At 41.0% G+C, this 21,958-nt stretch overlaps 1 protein-coding gene across 7 annotated transcripts in view; it reads left to right on the plus strand.

The window, feature by feature from the left end:
* Positions 1 to 21,958, plus strand: part of SUN1 (Sad1 and UNC84 domain containing 1) — a 46,659-nt gene that overhangs the window by 1,905 nt on the left and 22,796 nt on the right. For 2 of the 7 annotated variants that reach the window (XM_054995389.1, XM_054995392.1), the window contains exons 1-7: positions 5,489 to 5,710; positions 13,473 to 13,569; positions 16,171 to 16,374; positions 17,244 to 17,434; positions 18,917 to 18,943; positions 19,032 to 19,226; positions 20,776 to 20,898. In XM_054995389.1, coding sequence (XP_054851364.1) covers positions 13,493 to 13,569; positions 16,171 to 16,374; positions 17,244 to 17,434; positions 18,917 to 18,943; positions 19,032 to 19,226; positions 20,776 to 20,898 — 817 coding nt within the window. In that variant the 5' untranslated portion in view covers positions 5,489 to 5,710; positions 13,473 to 13,492. Of the gene's footprint in view, positions 1 to 5,488; positions 5,810 to 13,472; positions 13,570 to 16,170; positions 16,375 to 17,243; positions 17,435 to 18,916; positions 18,944 to 19,031; positions 19,227 to 20,775; positions 20,899 to 21,958 lie in introns of those variants that run through there. The other 5 variants (XM_054995390.1, XM_054995391.1, XM_054995393.1 and 2 more) reach the window with 5 other exon arrangements.

Below are 21,958 nucleotides of genomic sequence, written 5' to 3' on the forward strand. Positions count from 1 at the left end.
TGGGCAGAAGGGATTTTCAACTGAAGAGTTAAAAAAAAAGCACAGCAGCAGACTATTAGTATGATATTATTTTAGAATTATTGTTTTCTTGTTTTTATTGATTTTAACTGTTGTTCACCATCCAGAGCCCCTGAGGATGGGCGGTTTATAAATCGAAATGATGATGATGATGATGATGATGATGATGATGATTTTTTTAAAAGAAATGAGTAAAGGAGATTTGTATAAATGTCTGGGTAGTTTTGTTGCTATTGGAATAGTATTGGTTTTTGCAAGAGTGGAGAAAATCTGTAAGAAGTACTAGATGTGGCATATTTTGGTCCCTTGCACCAGTAGTGTTGGTCTACCATGAAATTCTGAAATGTGTCTTGCTCACATTTGTGAGCTGTATGCTTCAGAGCATAGCTATGAGAAATGTTGCAGTTTGGGCCAAAGACGTTATTGGCAGCTTAGCATGTAATACATTAAGAAATGGAAAATACACCATGCTTGCAAGGTCTGGAGATGACTTTAGAAATAAACAAAACCCACACAAAGATTTTAACTAGAAGACAGTGGCATTGCATTACTGTCTTGAGACAAGATTGACCTATTTACTGTACTGTTCTCTCAGACTTACCCATTATCCTGTCTTATGTCCAAAGGAGACCAACATCAATGTTAAAACAAAAATTACAGGCTCAAATCCACTTCAGAAGTTTAAAAATATATTCCTGGATTGAGGGGGGGGCACATGGATGTTGGAAACTGTATAAATTGTCAAATGTGATTTGCAGGTGTGTGTTATGCTGTTGTTTTTGTTGCTCCGGGAAGCTGCTGCCAGTGGGAGCTTTCTACCTCATATATGTAGTGGTGGTGAGTGCCCTCAAGTCACAGCTGACATATGGCGACCCCTGGTGGGGTTGTTCATGGCAAGAGACTAACAGAGGTGGTTTGTCATTGTCTGCTTCCGCAACTTTGGTCTTTGTTGGAGGTCTCCCATCCAGTTACTAACCAAGGCCGGCCTTGCTTAGCTTCTGAGATCTGATGAGATCAGGCTCACCTGGGCTATCCAGGTCAGGGTACCTCAAATATATGCCGAACAACAAATTGTGTGTCCAACAGTTACATTTGACAGTTGACTTGCAAGTCCGGTCAAAGCACACGTGTTATGTTGATATATTTGATGGCCTGTATGTGCAAATTAAAAGCTGTAGGGTTTAAAGTGGCCCTGCAAAGTGATGCCAGCAAGGCCTTACCTGGGTGGGAGGTAGATGTATAAAACTGATGGGGAAGAACTGCTGATTCTCATTTTAGTAACGATAAATCTGAAAAGCAAGATAAATAAGAGGTCAGACACACTAGCAAGCAATTTCAAGGGGCAGCTTAATTTAATTTTTTCTCTCTTTTACTAATTTCCCAATAAAGACTGAACCATGTAAAGACTCTCTGTGTGGGTGAGAGCTCTTCCTTGCTGTGAAAGTCAGTCTTGTGAATAATAATAACCGCTCTTCTAAACAGATGTTCTTATATATGTTTCCTTTTGTCCTTGTCAAAGCCTTCTTCGGCAAGTAGTAGAAAAACATGTGTGCTGATCTTTGGGGGGGTGGGGTGCATCAGAGAATGTTCATTAGGCTGGACACAGAGTGGACAAAGCCAAGCACTAGTGGCTTTGCCATTCCACCAGAGGAAAAAAATGGTTGTGTGAGTTGTTTCTGAAATACCGTCGAATAAAAGCAAGATGTGCACTACCAATTGTAGCTTGTCATTTTTCATGATTACAAATGTAACCATAAATGATAAGAATTGTGTTATATAAATATGGATTTGTTCAGGGGATCTAAATGTTTAATCCGGTACTGTCCACCAAGTATACAGCATTGTCATCAAATACCACCCAAGCCACAAATAAAAACTTGACATGAAAGCAGCTCTGAAGAGGAGGCAAATTTGGTTTATACAGTTTCAGGTGGGTAGCTCTATTGGTCTGTAATAGTAGAGAAAAATTCACTCCAATAGCACCTTAAAGACCAATACATTTTCCCAGAGTGTAAAATTTCATGAGCCAAAGTTCACTTTGTCAGATTCCTATTTGACAAAGATCCAGAGGAGTTAGCCGTGTTAGTCTGTAGTAGCAAAATCAAAAAGAGTCCAGTAGCACCTTTAAGACTAACCAGTTTTATTGTAGCATAAGCTTTCGAGAATCACAGTTCTCTTCGTCAGATGCATGGAGGGAAAAAAGAAACTGGTCAGATATAGAGGATATATATATGATATGATATCAGAAGGAGCTGTTTGCATCTACTCCGCCCTCCCCTCTCCTCCTCTATATCTGACCAGTTTCTTTTTGCCCTCCATGCATCTGACGAAGAGAACTGTGATTCTCAAAAGCTTATGCTACAATAAAATTGGTTAGTCTTAAAGGTGCTACTGGACTCTATTTGACGAAGTGAGCTTTGGCTCATGAAAGTTTATACTCTGGAAAACTTTGTTGGCTTTTAAGGTGCTACTGAATTCAAATTTTGGTTTATATAGGTGTAGTTATAATAGATGTATACGACACAGAAATTTCAGGCATATGGTAACTCTGATGTCAGGTTATGTACCTTTCGGCTGTGTGCCACTTTTTTCAGGGCTTGGGGAAGACATTTAAGATCTGGGACTTTAACCTCCAGGACAGGATGAGCAATACAAAACAGCCTTCCTCCACTAGCTGTTCAAAGCCATAGCTAAAGGGGAGAAAGAGCTACCTAAAATCCCACATGACCCTGTTAAGCATCACTAGATTAGCAACGTCCAAACCACTGAGCTGTAGTTGATTCAATAGTTCGTTAATGTTTAATTTTCACTAAAACTTGTATGTATTCCACCCTTCTACCAAGGCTGTGAGGTTACAGTGTCTCATTCTCTCCTTACCTTAACCTTGGGAGATAATGTAGACTGACTTGTGGTGGCCCAATATTATCAGTTGGACTTCATGGCTGAACAGATTTGAAGTCAAGCCTCCACAGTCCGCGTGTGAGACTTTGTCTTGAAGTAAATCTTAAATATTATTGGAAAAAATGCTTCTGCATTCCTGTTTACAGAAAAGCAAATAAATGTTATTAAAGAAGCATGAAAGTGGTAATGGTACCTCTTCATTGGATGACTAGAGACTGCTTTCTTAACACTTCAAAAGAACGAAAATATTTATCTGAGATACAGATCTTTCTCTTGTGCTTGCCTTGGCATACATGGGATGTTTAAATAGGTACATAAAAATGTACAAGGAAACACAGGAGCTTTGCTTGCATATCAAAGTGATGTTCTAAAAATAAGTTGATAACTGCTAGCTGTATTGACCCAAAGTAGTTCACACCCAGCGCTGATGTAGATTCATAGGCTAATGTTCTTCCTACATTTGGGGCTGCTTCCCCCTCCCCAGCCTTTGCAATAAATGGCTGAGGGAGGCAGGTTTAACAGGGCTTATTTATAGTACTTGGTAACTGGAGATTTGCCACCACTGACTTGATCACCATTGGCAGTTTTCACATGGTTCCTCCAGCATTCCAGTTATGGCCATTTCCATACAGATACCATGCTTATCCCATCTGTGTATTGAAGATACAGATGGGAAAGGCTGTATTCAGGATGTTCAGGACATGGCTCAAAGATGATGCTTTGCCACAGAACCTGCTTGCAGTTCAGTCTGTTTACCGCACAACCCACAACAGCTGTGGTGGGGTGGTAAATTTGGGTTGAATTATTAGGTAGGCAACCACGCAAATGCTTCTCCACCTGCCAAGTGGTGCACAGATCCTGCTTTACCGAATGAATAGGCTGAAATGGCCTGTAACAGCTAGCTTGTCCAAGCACTACTGCCACATGGTCTTAAAAATGTTTTTCTTGCAGGTTTTCCGGAATTGAGGTTTTAAGGAGATGAGATTGCAGAAGTTGACATTTCTGCATGCCGTCTGAAATTACAGTCTTTGTTTATTGCATGGTAGGAGGGAATGGAGATTCTCCCCCCTCCCCAATTTTTTTTGTAAAAGTTTGTGTTCTTCTAAGGAGTAAACTGTAAATTCATGATTCACCCAAAATACTTGTGCCAGTTACAGATCTAGTCATGGAGATAAATGGTACATAGTTTATGAGTATAGCCTACATAGCAAATAGCTAACAAAACATTTAAAAACCTTTCAGGCCATTCCCCTTACCCCTGGTGAGGAGTTTTGTAAGTGGAAGAACACCAGGAATAAGATTTCATATTCACCTTCTAAACACACATTCTGTTAAAGACATAAGCTGTTGAGAGCTATATTTTTCATAAATGCTTTGTAAGTTTCTGAAAGCTATTTAAACATGGTTATGACCAGCCTTACCATTCACCATCTCGAGTTGGCTACTTTGAGCATCAGAGGATAGCCCAGTTGCTGTAGCCACAGGTGGGAAGCCAGATTGCGAGTTCAGTGCTCTAGACTGAAACTGGGTGGAGGATAGGAGTACACACAGCTATTAGAGGGATCTCGGAAGCAGGAGATAAGGAAGAAAGAACTACCCTCCTGCTGCTCCTGGGATTAGGTGTGGGATGTGGGTGAGTGAACAGCGGGTGGTAGTGCTGAGAGGCACAGTGAGAAGCAATGTGCTGTGCATGCCAACATGGAAAGCTGGCTGGTAGTGCCATTAAGATGGTCTGGAAAAGACTTAGGGCTGGGGTAGTGGTGGTGGATAAACTGGGCTTGCCAGGTGCTCCAGGGATGTGAACAAGGAGAGGCATTTTAGTTACTTACTTGAGGCCGACTTCTGCTTTTTGAGGAATGAAAGGATTCAGTGTTAAACTCAGAAGTATTAAGGAGACGCTCATGGCATGCATGTTTTGGTTTACTGACATTAAATGCTGTACATTTCATTTTCACACACAGCTTTTCCATGTCACCATTATTTATTTTATTTATTCCCCGCCCTCCCCACAGGGGCTCAGGGCAGCTAACAACATTCAAGAAATACATTAAACCATTATTTAGTATTTGATGGAAGTCTGCATTTCTTGTGTTTGTTTGATTAAGGCCCTTGACAGACACAGGGCTGAGAGCTCCAGCTCAGGTCTGGGAAGTAGGAGGGTGAGCTTGCATTATAGAAAGTAGGAACAATCTCAATCCCATTTTTCTTCCTTTTACTGAACAAAAACTCTTACGGAGAAATGAGTCTTGCAGGTTGCCTAGGAAAACAACAACAAAAGCACGCGTTTGGAGGGCAGAAATTCTGCAGTATGGCATTGTAGTTTGTCCTTGCTGAAAAGCTAATTAGTAGGTGAGAGTTAAAGTGCCATGGAAACCTGTAACTATAAATAAAACACTGAGGGGAAAGGGTTCAGCATTCTCTGTGAATGAGAAATTAAGGGGTTAAATATTGTGGGCTGGCTGAAGGAGCTTTGTCCAATAATTTCAAACGCTGCCACTGACTGACAATGGGAGCTTTAAGAGGCTGGATTAGATTCGTCTGATCCTTCTGGCTTTGTTGAGGCCGGGAAGCCATTTTGGGATTCTGCAGTGTGGAAACAGAAGGAATGTGCTGTCAACTCTCAAACTTCTCTTGAATTATTGGACTGCGATTCAGGCCTGTCCTTGGAGCACGGTGCTGGACTAAAGGATCTCTTCCTTCCTCATGTGTGGGATGAGTGACGTGAGGTTTTGAAAAGATCCAGCTTTGAAGGTGGACCCATGCTGTTGTTTTCTGATCATCTGTGCAATAGGTCTGATGGTTTTTTACCTGGTCAACTCGAGTTTGTTTTGTAACCTGCGGTAAAGCAAGAAGTTAATTTTACTTACCCCCTTCACTTCAGAGAATCTTGGTTAGTGATTGCTTTAGTAACTGGAGGGGACTGGTTTTATTCATGAGCAGAACAGGTTCTCTTTAAATCACAGCCACTTTACAAACCTGTGAAGTGAAACATGTCATTTTAATTTGGTGCATGGTTCATTTAGTCAGAATCTTTTAAAAAATAAACTTCACGATTAACTGCATAGTTACTAGCTTTTGTGCTTCCTAAAATTCAGATTAAATTAGAAATGTTTAAATATCCTGATGTGTTTTCCCATTTGACATCTCCAGATTCTATTTGTATGTCAAAACACGTGATTTTTGTAGGTTGCTGTTTTAGAAAAAAGTTCTCTGCATGCTAATGCGTGACGTTTGTACTATATTTTGTATTTCTGTTGTTTTCTCAAAGCTCTTTGCTTTTCAGCCTGTTTTAAGATGGGAAGGGGTGTGTTAAACACTGCAAATGTTAGATACTCCTTGTAAGTGGTCTCTAGTCGCACATTTTTTATATGAACTATTTAATTACTTTTTTAAAAAATTAACCTGGTTAGCATGTAAGCCCTTGAAGCAGCAACAAAGTTTTTTAAAGTCAGCGTGCACTGGCTGTTTTGTTACTTGGATTACGTATATTCTGATGTGTTGTAATGAAGAAAGGGCTTGTCTTGTTTCAAGGAGTGGTTTGGAATGCACATGTTTTGCATACTACAGCTTGAAAACAGAAGTTTTAAAAGTCATTTAGAATAGCAGGTCTTTGTAAAACCACTGAGGCAGATTGGTTTTCTTAATGCTTGATCAAAAATAACTGTAATCCTAATGTGGAGACCAAGTTTTTTGCCTTTTATATTATTTCTAACATTTCCTTATATGGTGAGAGTTTCAGCTACGCCACTCTGAAAATAATACCTAATTTCTGTAAATCCTAGTCCCCTCTTTCCTTTAATCGAAAGTAAAAGTAAACTTGCAGTATTCTTTGGGGCATATTCTTAGCTGTGCATGCAGAGAAGTTTGATTTCCCATTCTTCACCACAACCTATGAATGGAGGGACAAAAAAGAAAAGGATGTCCATGGTTCTGAATTCATTTAAACAATTGCAGTCAATGGACATATAACAAATTGGTTTCAGGGACAAGCTTAACCACTTCTGCTTAAGCAAGCTTGCTATGCAGGGAATTTTTCTGCACTTCCATCCCACCACTCAAATCTGTTATGAGAAATAAGAGGAAGGAAAGAGAGAACCTGACTTATGTCTTAATCAGTTTTGAAGTTTATGCAAAAAGAGAAAGTAGAAGCATGGGAGTTTTTTTCTTTTTTTCTTTTCTTTTTCTTTTTTCTTTTGTTTGAAGTCCATAATTTACTTGAGCCATCTCTTGGAATGTCAAAAGCACTGCAGAATCTAGAGGAGCACATTGGTTTTGTTGCATGAGCCGGAGTTCTTTATCTCCTGTACATGTTTATTTGCCTAAAAGAGGCTGCCAATCTCTGAAACTGTAGTCTACGGGTCTAGACAACAGGGGCACCCCAGGACATTCTGCTCAGCATGCAGGGTAGTGTTTTCCACCCACAGAACTTTGCTGAGCTCCCTAAGGTGTTGGCAATGCTACTGGGCCTCTGCTTGCTTCTAATCCACCTGGCCAAGTATTGCCTTCATCTCTTTCTCTCCTCCCACCTCCCTGAACACCATTATAGATATTGCACTTGCATTCATCCTGTTGCCTACCCTAGCAGCAGCTCTATGAATCTTACAGAATGGTGTGAAAGGAAGGCCAACCTCCTTTTGGGGAGGGTTTTTGGATCAGTCGGCAACTGGTCTTGGCAAACTCTCTGCCTACCCGCCCCCCAGGCCTCTGTACTCTGGTACCTGATAATTCTCCCCTACCCTACGCTCAGTGTTTCTTCTTTCAAGCCCTATCCCCTCTGCTCTGCTCCTGTTGGCCTTGATTTTTCTTGTTTTGTTTGGTACACAGGACAGGGACTATGTCCCTCCTGTGCTTGCTTCTAGTCTACCATAGATTTTTTTTCCAGTTGCTAGTGAAAATCCTCTTCTCTTCCATGCTTAGGTCAATGTACCCTTTCAATATGAGGCTTTTCCTGTATTCAGGCTGGTGTTCCTAACTGCCACTGCCAATTTACCCCAATCAATTTACCAGTCTCTTTTCCCAATCCCTGGCAAATTGAAGTGTGTGATAGGAGAATAGGGGTTCCCTCAGCTCAACCTTTTTTCCTCATATGCATGGCTTAATTTGCACTGTCCTTGGAGTGCTAACAAGTATTGTAAGGTCAACATCATGTTCTGAAGCACCTATAAAACTAACAAAATTAGTTAGTCTTATAGTCTATAGTCTCAGACCCTGACCCTACCACTAATTTTGTTAGTCTTACAGGTGCTACTGGACTCTTGCTCTTTTCCACTGCTATAGACAGACTGTCAGGGCTACTCATCTTAATTATGTTTTGAGTTTTGAATATAAGACATGAAAAGTTTGAGAAGAGAGCTCTTCATTTTAGTGACTTAGTTGTGTCAAGTTTCTGCTTTCTGGTTGGTGAAGATATATACCTGTATAATTTTAGTACCCAAATCCAAGCAAGTCTGAAGCCTCCTTTATAAATATGTTAAAGTGACTATTTAACTTGTCAGATATTGTCTCAAAGTATGGACTTTATTAGGACAACAAACAGTTACTACATCAACGGGCTAGTTACAAACACAGACTGTTACTGTGAAACAAATGAACTTTTAGAAAGGTTATTCCATTTTTTTAAGTTAGGTAAAGGTTCTGTAGTAACAGCCTTGGTAGCTCAGATTAGCCCAATCTTGTCAGAGCTTGGAAACTAAGCAGGGATGGTACTTGGATTGGAGACTACCAAGGAAGACTGGGGCTGCTATGCAGGGGGTGACCATGGCAAACCACCTCAGCTCATCTCTTGCCTTGAAAACCTCGTGAAGTGGAACGTCATGGGGATCATGACTCCATGGCATACTTTATCTTTGAAGGTTCTGTAAATGTGAATGATTCACGGAACGGTTGATGTCTTTGGCTTTTATCCTGGAATACCATGATCAACCTACAGTTTCAACAATTGGCAAAAAAAAATGAAACAAAAATACGGCAAAGTAAAAAAAACTTTGCAAGATATTTCAGGTTCAATAATTTTATTCTTAGTGTAATGGGGAAAAAATGGGCAAACTCCAATTAAGTCAAAAATTTCCATCCAGACATGGAGACCAAGATTCTTTTTAATGTTAATCTTAGATTTCAAAACCCAGCATTCAAGGACAAGATTGCAAAGACTGATACACAAAAGCGTTATCTTTCTTTCATGTGGGCATTAGCAAGCTGCAAGGGAAATTTAGCCTGGGATTCTTATTTTAAGAAAAGCTTTTTACTGGACTGGAGGACCAGCAGGGTAATTAACAAAGGTGAAAAGGGAGAAACACTTGAGGAATATGTTGAACTGGCAAATGCAGGTAAACATGAGCTACATATAGCATATCACCTCAGTATTGCTTGATACCTCTGCCCCATTTTGACAGAGTGTGGGAAGACATAAGCCACAGGGCTTATCAAAGACCTGGTTTGCCAAGGTATATGTTAAATAAATCTTATATAGCAAAGGGAAGATGTTGGATAGACCAATGTTTTAATATTTTTATTTACAACGGTCCTTCAATGTTCCCCTTAGCCTAACCATACTTTGAGTAGGTCTGCTTTCCCCCTGTAACTTGTTTTCAGCCTTCTCTTTGGCTTCTTGAGTTTTGACTCTCAGCAACCAAAGGAAACAACAGAGCTTATCTCCTGTTGCAGCTTCTAACTGTATTCAGAACCTCCCAGTTTCCTTTCTTTATGATGCGTCCTCAAGAATTTGTCTTTACTCAACAGAAGGAAGATGGCTAAATTAGCTCCTGGTGGGAGTTTCCAAGTGTCTTGTTGTTCGTTGCTGGTTGCGATAGGGGCGAAATTGCCTTCAGAAAGCAGCAAATATATATTTAGTTTTCAGTTCTTGGAATGTTGCCCGATGCACAACTGTGAGAAAAGAGTTGTGAAGCTTAAAGAGCTCCTCTTTGACTTGGGTAGAGGAATGTCTGCAAATAGGAGCAATGTACCCAGTTCCTGTAGAACTCAGACGCAGCCTGTGTTTGTGCCTATTAAAAATCTCTCCCTAGCAGTCTAATGTTTCATGTGTGGGGTATAGGAAGAGTGACGACAGCTGTTGAACAGCCAGATCAAAATTAGAGTTGTTGATGCAATGTTGCTTTATCAGTCACGGGTGTCTCTTAGTCCATGCTTGGGCCTGGGGGAGGGAAGCTGCAAACAAATCCCATTCTCAGTAAACTGTACTCTGTAAAGGACTCTGTAAATTGATAGTACTCTATAAATGAACAATAATTAGGTGTTTTGCAGTTCTGTGGAAGTAAATCTATTGGTCAGGCACAGGATTTATGCTTCCTGAATTAGACAAGTGATATGGAGAACCACAAGCTCTCCCTTTTCTGGCTCTTAAGTCTGGTCTGGCATAACCATTGAGTATCCTTAACAACAATACACTCATACCAGACACTGAAATGAGTTTCTTATCCTGACTTCAGTCTCTAGCTTAAAAGGGAACAGGTAGTTGCACCTGTCCAGATGTAACACTATATGATAGTTTAACACTCTCTGTGAAAGAAAAGTGCATATAAGCCTGCAAAGCGCACTCGGTTGTGCACCCAGTTGTGATTTGTTTCTAGTGCCATATATTTCTGCAGAACTACAAAAGTTCAGATTCAAGATTTTCTAAAAATCTTGTTTGTGGAGCAGAATATCAGGATTGCACAAGTGCATTTAAAATAGTGCTTGTCAACTTGTGTTGCTCAGGTGTTCTGCGTGTTCTGGTGCGTCAGCATCCTCTTTGTTTTTCTACCGATAATTGCATAAGTAATTAGCTCTGCAACCAGGGGCTTTGCAATCTAGAGAGACTTACATGCTCTTTATGCATTCTCAGTGCCCTTACTTTGCAGGAACACCTACTGTTTACTTTGGTCATTTCTAGAAAGTTGCATCCCCAGATTGCATTAGCACCTTGTGAGAAGGCTGGTTGGGTGAATGTTAACTCTCCATGTGTTCAAGGTTCTCACTTTCCTATTTACAGGAAATGCACCTTTAATGCTATAGTGCTCACTTTCCAAAAGGAAGTAAACACTTACCAATATACTTTTTGTATTCAAGATAGTATAACACGGGTATATGTTTTTATAATTAATTTTTCAGCCTGTTTAGACTTGTTGTTATGGAGCAGATTAAAATGACTTCACACATGAGCTTTGCAAACCCTTGTTTGAACTGCTTGTCTTATGTTAAAAATAAACATTGAGTTACATTTAGTTTTAGTAAATTCAGTCTTTCTGGTGCTAGGTAACAGCTGATCTTCCTCCCCTCTTTTCCTTCTGCATTCCTTCCAATACAGAACAAGGATGCTTACCTCACTCAGTATATTACTTGACAACATTGTATACAGTGTCAGTCTACAGTTACTTTGTTTCTAAACTCTGCAGAAGACTTCCCCTTAGCCTTATTCCCCCACCCCCTTTTTTTTTTGGCCTGCACATCTACAAAGGATAGAGTGAATACTACCAGGTGAAAAGTTTTGTTCTGGTTGGGTCTTGGACATCATGCAGGAAGCTTGGCGCTTGTTTTCTTATGAAGCCTCATTGCAACAGGTTTCAAAACCCCAGGGTTGAGGGCCCAAAAGTTTTTAGAGTTGTACAAGTATAAATCCAGCACCTTGAACTGTGTGTGGAATCTTATTTTAAAAACCCAACAGAACAAACTTTGGAAGACCAGTACACTGGCATGTAGCATTGAGTAAGCTTTCAAAAGACTCTGTAGGCCACCTTTTGATCAGAAGAAATATCACATTTAATATACTGGAAGTGACCTTTCTCATGCCCATTAAAGTCCTGGTGACCTGGTTGCCCAGGCACATAGTGATAACTAGTGCTTAATACTTTCTCTGACACCAGTTAACAGCTGGTGCCCAGGCATTTAAATACTATTCTGAATATTAACTCTTTTTCATGTTGAGGGCATTGGGCAGGAACCCTGCCAAGTTGAACGCTTTAATTCCTGTTAATATCAGTGAGCAGTGATTTGACTATGCACTCGGCTCTGTCACTTCAATTCAAAGGGTCTTAAGAATGTTTAACTGTGGCTGGAATGCTTCCTGTTCCACAGATATTTCTTGCCTTCAGCAATATTGTTAGTGGACTGTTTTTATCCCACTGATGGCTTGAGAGCCACTGAGTTACTGGAATATATCAAAATAGTTGCCCACCAAACTTGAAGCAGCAGTAGCCATCTCTTAAGGCCCGTGATGGCCAGAAATGTTTTGTGAGAGCCCTTAATCTTACAAACATGCTTACTAAATAAATTGCAATGGCTTTTTAGAACCATCCCATCAATTTGACATCTTGATGAGTAATTCTCTCAGGCATTGCCTGTGTGTTCCTATCACCCCACCCCCACCAGTAGGAAGTGGGCCAAAGCCAGCTTTTTGTGTTAAAATAAAAACTGAATTCAGAGAACAAGAATAGGAAGTCCTCCAGCAGAGATGAACTCCTGTATCATGTTCACCTTCCAACAAATGTGAAAGGTGATTATTGATGCTTGCAAACAAAGTATAAAGTAGAAATCTTGGCATACTTCTAGAATCCATACACGTTGCACCTTAGATATATAGGGATGTGTCATGAATCTGGATCCCTTGTGCTACAATTTGTACACTACAGGCCTGTGAGTGATCTCTCTCTTCCGTGCTGAGGGAGTCTGGAATCCAGAGCACTACTTCCGGCACAAACTTAGATATCTCCAATAGGATTTTTCATTTGTGACTCTTGTGAACAGTGGAACCACATGTTGTGTTGCAACATGTTTTATGCAACCCCTGTAGTTTTTAAAAGATTTGCAACATGTGCCCAAAGCTATTCCTATGTTGGCAGGATGATTCTTTAAATTGCAGCCCAGGGATTTTTGAGGCTCCCTCAAAATCCTATCTAGCACTAGATTGGTGAGTTGTTGTTTTTTGGATTGTCTGCTGGGATGTGTACATAAAGTTCTCTTCCAGATGACTGAGTTGAACCAATCCCAGGGATGTGGAACTGTTGCTTTAAAAACATACTGCACCAAGGTCCTTCCCTGCTTCCTTCCTAGTGGCGCAGAGTGTAATTTTACCAAAACAAAAACTTGTCGTTACATAAAATGCATAGCTTTTGAGGTGTCATAATTGTCAGGATTGGTGCAGACCTCCTGACATTTAAAAGCTTTTAAAAGTTCAGTGTTAAACTTGGGTGAATGACTGTTTTTGCAGATACTATAAATTCTTTATAGTATTTTAGTGCAGTGTCTTCTAATAATAGTATGTGCCAAATCACTTGTAAAATAGCCATATTGTTTATTGTCAGGACGTGGCATTTTTAATAGCATCTTAGGGAACTAGGTGAATAGTGAATATTGCATACTGAATGACTTGTTGAAAAGTTCTTAACAAGAGGAAACGTTAGGTTTGTGTGACTTTTGATAAGGGGTATCTAACACAAGCAGTCACATTAAAATACATGCTATTTCTGGTACTAGTGGGTTCTTACAGGCTGAAGCAAGCAAGGGCTCATCCCAGTGTGTGTTCTGAACTGTTACAGTGCTTTATTTTCACCTTTTTGCAGTATGGTTTGAGACAGTGAACATGGATTTTTCACATCTTCACACATATGCTCCTCCCCAATATGTGCCAGAGAACACTGGCTATACTTATGCGCTCAGGTGAGAATGTTTTTACTTGAAAAGAAGTTGCATATTGTTGTTCATTTCTGTGTTGTGGCTTTCATGGTAAGTTTTGCAGCAAGGGAAAAATGGGGTGTGGAATTTTTAAAAACTCAAATTGGATTTCATATCTGGAGATGAACATGTCTGTTATTGTTTTCTCTGTGTGTTTAAAGACCGTGGATACTAAGCCAACATAACTGATGAGTAAGACAGTGACTCAGTTCTCATCAGTCACTGTGAATAAGGCATTTCAGAACCACACCCAGATACAATTGTGTTTATTTAAGGTGACGACACATGCGTACTATCATCAATATTGGACCATACTGGGTGCCAAAGTTGCCAGCCTCCAGGTGATGACTGGAGATCTCCTGGAATTACAGCTGATCTCCAGGCCATAGAGATCAGTTCTCCTAGAGAAAATGGCAGCTTCGGACAGAGGACTATGGCATTATATCCTGCTGAGGTCCCTCCCCTCTCCAAACCCTGCCCTCTCCAGGCTCCTCCCAAAAAATCTCCAGGAATTTCCCAACCCGGAGCTAGCATCCCTACTGGGTGCCTTTTTAAGGAATGCTTGGCCAGTTTGCAGACAAGTATAAAGCGACATTTGTACCATTATTTGCAAGTACGTGTTTATTTCTGACTTCTTGCTAAGAGGCTTTTGGAAGTGTGTAATTCATCTTGCAGTGTTTTCTTGAACTCTTTGTGCAGTTCCTGAGGGGAGGAAATCTGTAACTAGGAGCCATCCAATCCCTGTCTTCAAGTTGCCCAGTGCTTGCTAGTGGAATGGAAAATACATTCTTGTTTTTGCAGCGTATGTACGCAGAAATATATTAGTGGACCCTGTCCATTGATTAGTGATACCAATTTTTTCCTCTTGTGTTTCCTTGCTGTAATCCTGTAGAAAAAAACAGGAGTAATGCTTTAAAGTATAACATTGGTATTAGGGGCCTGTCCATTTGTCAGGGACTGGGTTCCAGAGTGAGGTAGTCAGGTTTAGGTACTTCTGACAAGACCCAAGAGATTTCCATAGTGTCTATGACTATTTGATGCCTAAAAGTAGAGAAACTGGCGCACCTGTTCTTTGGTAGCTTTCCCCATGGCTCTGAGTCACCAACCAGTTAGCCTTCAAGGAAACTTTCTCTGCTACTTTTAATGAAGTCATCAGTAATGGAAGTTATTACCCTGGACTTACAAACAGGTAGTCCCTGTGGTTACCTGTGGTGAATAAAGATGGCCTGCAGGTGAGCTAGGAAGGGAAACTTTTGTAAGTTGGAAGGGACTTGGTTTTTTCAAGCTATGCTATAAGTAGGCTGGTATGCTATAAGTAGACTGGTAAAAATGGGTGGATTTTTAATAGGTACCAATTGTGTGTGTACCTTTTGAAGGTCAAGACAAAAGATTGTTTAATTTTGAACTGTCTTTTGGTTAAGATACCAAGGGGTGCTGGAGCAATAAGGCCTGATTCAGCAGTGTCCATAAAATAATCTCCCTGTGAGCAGCCCTGTGATATTATACTATTAAACAAACAGACTTGTTTGCCAAGCTGAACACAAATTAGGTCTAGTGGCAGCTGTCTTTTCTTTCGCTCCTGGTACTTCATTTGAATCGTGTGTTTGTAATTATTACTGGCATAAGGAGGATATAAACAGCTGAATAATGACAACTGTCAATAGTAGATAAGAGGCATCTTGTTTGGAGGAAGTGATATTTAAATAAGTTATTGAAGCCTCTATTTCACTGGTCAGAAATCTGGAGTTTAGTGAGTATGAAATCAAAACGGTGCCTTTAATGCACTTTAAGGAGCCGACTAGTTGCTTCGTGCTGCTCTGTGGGTGTGGCCTAGTTTTAGCTGAGGCACATGGCAAATCTGTCTCTGCGCTAGAGCTTTTCAGAGTATTAACAGCGGCTCAAAGGTTTGAACACTCTCCTCCATGGAAAAACTATGTCCACATAGAAAGCTAGCATGTCAGGAAATAAGCTTCTAGCCTGAGTCTCTGCTTGATAAGCTACCTTTCTATGAAGATAATGAATACAACTGTATGGGAAAATGTGCTTGGTTTAAATCATGAATTAGTCGCCAAAGGAGTTCCAACTATTTCATCAAGGAGAAAAGAACAAACCTTTACAAAATATAAAGATGATATGTTCTCTAAACTGTGTTTCTTGAAGCACTGGAATATTTGTATGGTTGAAGCACGTATCCTTCTCCAGCCTTTCAGGATGGCTCCCCAGGATGATTAAGAACAATTACAATCATGAAATGGAAAGCCCAGCAACTGTAAATATAGATTCTGAGAGCTCCTTTTGGTATCTGGGTTACTGCTGCAGATACCCTGCCTCTTTCCTTCCACTCTCCTGAAAGCCTGAGATGATAGGGTTCTGAGCAAGCCTGATCTAAACTGGGAGAAAGAGTGTTCATACAGAGAGAAACCTTGTGCAGGTCCTAGGGTGTGAAAACTTTACAGGTTAAAACCAGTGCCTTCAATTTGGCTCAGTAGCCAAATGGCAAGCAGTTAAATGTGTTCCTTCTACTGCCATCTTGCCTTCTTCTCATCTGTTAAGATACACAAAGCTTTCGTTTCTTTTTGTTAACAGTTCCAGTTACTCCTCAACTGCTCTGGATTTTGAGACTAGCCACAAGCTAGATCCAGTGTTTGACTCTCCAAGAATGTCAAGGCGCAGCTTGCGCCTTTCTGCTGCAGTGTACGGTGCAGGAGAGGATGCCCACAGCGCTGGCATCTTTGGCGGTGGCAGCAACTCCTATGCTGGGGAGAAGGATCTTGCAGATCAGTCGGCCAAGTAAGCATTTCTTCTGTTAGCCCCTTCATATAAATAACTCATCTGATCCAGTTTCATTTACTGTTGCACACTCAGCGCTAAGCACATGTTATGATTCTGCATGTGTGGGTTTTGTATGTTGCATTGAAAAAGGTAGTAATTCATAAGAAAGTTATAATTCATAAGGAAGTTATTGGCAGGCAAAAAAGGAGTCCACTTAAGCACAGTTCAGCCAAACCAAAAAATACTTCATGTCATTAGGGAAGGAGATCAAGATGGGTAGCCATGTTAGTGGGAAAAGTTTAAACATGGATTTCACTCTCCCAGTGATTCTACTAAGGCTCAAAATAACTTTGGCTGGATTGTGTCCTTCATGTTGCATATATTTGAATTCCATGGGATGTTTCCAAGTAAATTATATATAGCACTGGGGCATTTCAAACTGGAGAAGTAGCATCTATGGGCCACATTTCCATTGAAAACTGTAGAACAATCCTGGCTTAGTGCAGTGTGTGCTTCTGTTGCATTTTGATCTTCCTCAAACTGTGGTGTGGAAAATGACCCCACTACCATAAGTCTTCTAGAGGAAGACAGAGGCAAACTGCCTCAGCTCATCTCTTACCTTGCCCCATGAGGAATCACCATAACTTGGTTGCAACTTAATAGCTCATCATCATCATTATTATTATTAAAGGTTCCAGGTGGGTGAAAAAAGGAACACCTGCTACCTTTTGTTGCTATTATGAACTTTGACTAGCACTGACATTGTTCAGTTCTAGCTCCTTTCTGCTCTTTCATTTCTTTCTCCCATCACAGATTCGTAATAGCTCACCTGTTAACGTTAATGAATAATGCACATTCATGGCCTTTCCTTTTTTCTCTTTTTAAAGAATTACTAAGCAACGTAAAAATGCCGTCAAACAGTCTGGCTCTGTAAGACCCACTCCAAGAAAAAAGGTGTCTGGTTCTTCCGTTTTTAGCCACAGTAGTTTCAGTAGCCATGCAAGTGATACGTCTTTTATGTCGACCATATTGGATGAGTCTTCAATCCAGGAGCAGACAGCTGTTGAGCATTTCTGGGGTAAGGAACATTGTGTTGCTATACACCTGCCATTCAGGATATTTATGCGACTCCATGATTAGTGGTTCTAGTCAAAGGTGGAGACCGAGATGTGTTTGATTCAACAGAGTAAGAAAAGTGTCCCTTATATCCCGAGGGGATATAACCAGGATCAGAAGAACCGCACAGCTATCTCTGCGTGTGCCAGGGGTCTCTGCATTTTGTTGTATAAATAACCATAGTTCAGAGAAAGATCAGCTTGATACGGTGCATGGGTTTTACTCTTAATAGCTGGAGTGGGTGGGCCTGAGCAATCCCATTGGAGAGGCACAAGCATTTGGGTATGCTTAAAGGAAACTCTCTAGAGGCAGCCTATACGTTTTGAGAATAAGATGTATATCCATTCAGTGGATATACATTCATTCAATGTCTGTTACTGCCTGTCATGTTATAGAAGTGCTGATTCCTGCAGAAGTATGTCATAGTGGAACATGCATGCCAAAATGTCTGAAATCTCTAGAAACATGTTTCAAAAGTAATGAAGAAATGATGCTTCGTGGGTTCTTGATTGACAAGGGAATTATCATTGAAAGTATGCTTTCAAATGTAGTTCTGCATTTGATGTCCCCAGAGGGTGGATGTTCCGCTTTCACTACCACCTCTAAGAAATCTTCTGCTACTCCAAAAACCTGTTTCAAAGATTCTTCCAGTACTCAAAAGATCATTTTAAGACAGCATCTGCAGAATACTATACAGCAACTATTGCATCATGAGTTCAGAAAGATGCCTAAAATTGCTGCTTGTCCTGCTGACCCAACGGTCTAGAAATATCAAAAGTAAAAATATTTGTGTTTGAATACAGCGCACTAAAATATTTAAATACTTTGGAACTCGTATGATTGTATTAGATGTATTCAGCCAGCACAAACAGTATTAGGATGCTACAGGCAGGAACTTCTCATTTGTAAGCCACAGGGGTTTTTTCCCATTTATTTATAGAAGACTGTTATATGCTCTCTGTAAAACAGAGGCTGAAGGTGCTTCAGACTTAAAACAAAAAAGTATGTTTTGGGAGGGGCCTTGGCTCAGTGGTAGAAGGTCCTAAGATCAATCCCTGACATTGCCAGTTAAAAAGATTAGGTAGTAGGTAATGTGAAAGACATTTTGAGATTACTAGCCTAGTTATAGGACTCCCCTCTCAGGATGAAGAAATCTATGCTTACTTTTCACTGCACATTTAGAAGTGGTAACCACTAACGAAGCAACAGAGAAGTAGTGCTTGTTCACTTACCTAGTCTCCCCCCAGTAGTTATACAAGATATACAGCTTGAGTTGTTTTAATAGCATAAAACAGCTATTCTTAATGTTCAAAAATGTCTGTGTGCAACAAGTTTTTCACTGTGCTTTCTGTTTGCAAAGTAGGATTATTTTTGGTAACTCAGTTGGCAGTAACTCAGCATTGTGTTTATTTTTAATTCACATAAAGCATCTCTTTACTTTTAGGTCTCGATAACGATGGGGATTTCAAAGGTAACTTGGATGATATGTGTGTTTTACCTCCCCCTCCCCCAATTCATTGAACTCGATGATAATGTTTCAGTCATTTGCAACCCAACAGGAGGAAACACGACAGTGATTCAAGGCAATGGCGACATAGCAGCCACCGAGAGCCAGGCTGCACTAAGCAATGGATACACCTGCAATGACTGCAGCATACTTTCTGAGCGAAAGGAAGTTCTCACTGCATACTCGGCTCCTCGCATGCCATCCTCAAGAATTTACTCCAGGGATCGAAGCCAAAAACACAAGTCCGGTAAATATGGGGTTATTCTGTTGGGGGTGGCTGGTGTTGAGGAAGTTACTGTTGTTCAGACTTTATACTCAGCCAAGTAATTTTGTATTTGCCCCGTGATATTACTTTGTTTTGCTTTCAACTCCCACCCCCACCCCCAACACACACACTTCGCGTTTCAAAAAGGAGATCTAAAAATGTTCACGTTGGATCATCTCTAAAAGATGCTGACATAAATGTGTAGGATTGAGTTGGTTTAGTAGCATTGTCAGCAAGGCTGGAAAATTTAGACTCGACGGTGCGTCTCTGGCATTTTGAACTGTGACCATTTCCTGCACTGAGGGTGTTCTTGTGCGTTGGTCCCCTTCAACAGACACTAGCAGAGACAGAAGCCACTCTTTAGAAACTCCCGTTTCAACTTCAGGACTTTAAGGGGAAGAGTAGAGATTAGTTACTTCCTCTGAATCTAGAAGATTTATGTTCACTTCCATCACTTGATGGCATGTGGCTGCTCTCAAGAAGACAGCAGATCATTTGACTATTTGGAGAAGTTCCCTGGAACAATTTTCTTTGCATAAGCTATATTCGTAGGCATTTGAATAACGAGTGCTTCAGAGTCACACCAAAGAGAAATACTAGGAGAACTTTTTGCTCCTTCAAATAACATAGATGGCGTAATTGGCACACAGTAGCAATTCAGCTTTTATGGCAAGGGGCAACTAAAGGAATTTTGCCTCCCATCCTTGTAAGAACGCCCCCCCCCCCCAGAAGTACTTTTCCAGTGGGACTGTGTGCATGTAACGTAATGTCTGGCACTTCTACAACCTTTTTCAGTTCCATCTGTCCACTTTGTTGAGGTTTCTTTGAGTTGATGGCAGCCTCCACATAAGAATTGATCTTTTCCCCAGGATTAAATATTTTTTCACCTTTATGGGCGCTCTCATGAACTGCACTGTAAAGGGACTGGTGCCGGCTTGTTTCATCCTCTTGATAGAATGGGGCAGTACCTCTCTTGGATTACGTAACAGTGGCTTTCTTCAGCCCATAGATCGGGACTTTCACCTGAATCCCACCAGCTGGATCACAAGTCTCTATAGAGAATACTTATTGTGGGGGGGGGGGCGGTGTTCGCCACTAGTGATCTTGCAGAGAGCACGAGGGTACCACACCTCTTGCCTCTGTTTGCCTCCATACTGAGAAAAGGAGCATGAGGGTGAGGATAGTGAGGTGACCTGGGACACTTCCCTTTGATCAAAGCCAGGGTCCCTCCTCTCCCTGTTACAAGAGATTGTGATGTCATGTTCCTTTCTGTCATGTACTTCCTGGGAGCGGGGAGTTAAATGTGGGTCTTGGTTCTGGAAAGATTGAACACTGCTCCTGTAAAGGATAAAATGGCTTCTTACCCGAGTGATGACTCCTTGAGACACACACACACACACACACACAGGTTGCCTGTTGCATTTTGGCAGGTTGCTTCTGCACCCCAAGCTGCCTCCAGCTGGGACTGCCTTTGAATTTCCATGAGACATGGGCTAGGAAATTATGTTTGATACTAATGCTTTTTTAATAGGGGGCCTCACTTTCTACACGAGTAAGATTCTGCAAGTGGCCAAGTATTCTGCAACATCTATTACGTCCCTCTTAGTGCAGCTATTCCACATGGTATTGCTGAAGCTGGGCTGTGATTTCCAAGGTACTTTTTGTTTTAAGCTGCTGCTCTTCCTCCTCCATCAACGCCACACATCCTCTCTAAAAAACAACAGAACAAGTTCTGTGCCTTTGTGTGTGTGTGTACCTCTTCCATCTGTTTCACTCCACAACTTTAAGTAACTTGGCTGGTTCCTTTCTCACATTCACTTGCCCTCTGTGTGCCACCTCTTTTTTTTCCCTCTTGGAAGCAGTCAGCATGTAGGGATGAGGCAATGACTTGGGATTCTCCTTTCTGCCATGAGCTTGCACAAGCAGGGTGTTTGTCATGAAAGCTTTACCTGGACAATTTGGTTGCTGTTTCAGGTCAAGCCATCTCCTTGCTGCCTTTAAAGTTCAAGCCTCTCTTCTCTTCTCTTAAAGTACTTCATGTGCCCACGCTCACTTGGTTCCATTTCTTATGCTAGCCATTAACAGTTTGTAATAATTGGATAGTGGCTGTTTCATATGTTGCAACTTGTAAGATGTGTTAAGTTTGGGTCCCTGATATATGTTGTGTGCATTCATGTCAACTCTTAGTTGTACAGGGACATGCCCTGAGGAAACTGGGCTTCGTTGTAGTTCCTGAAACATTCACACCGTTCCATTGTGTAAAGCATCTCTTGCAGGATTGAGCCCATGCCCAAAGACCTACATATCTAATTCTGCACATACGAGAGAGTACTGAAGTTGCATTTCGCAAGCAGTTCCCACGTTACTTAGTACACTAAGTGGAATTTCTTGTCAGCAGATATTGCCATGGTGTGTCAATCTACTGTTTGACGGAGAAGGTCCAAAATTCCTGTAGATGTTGCCAGGCCCTTGGTGTTCCTCAAGTATTTGTTTGTGGTGCAGGATTGGCCTGTAGTTATCCTTTCCCCTTCCTCATCAGACAAAAAGCAAAAGGCAAGGGGGAGTCCCCAAAATACACAGCCAACCTATGGGGGAGCGCTGCTCCAAGGAGACCCTTCCTCATCAGAACCTGTCTGCTCTTCCTCTCTTTTGTTCATTGTGGTCCATTACGAAGAAGAATACTCTCTCTGCATTCTGTTTGACCTTTAACTTTT

Source organism: Eublepharis macularius, chromosome 12, assembly GCF_028583425.1.
Source record: "Eublepharis macularius isolate TG4126 chromosome 12, MPM_Emac_v1.0, whole genome shotgun sequence".
NCBI classification, from domain to species: domain Eukaryota; kingdom Metazoa; phylum Chordata; class Lepidosauria; order Squamata; family Eublepharidae; genus Eublepharis; species Eublepharis macularius.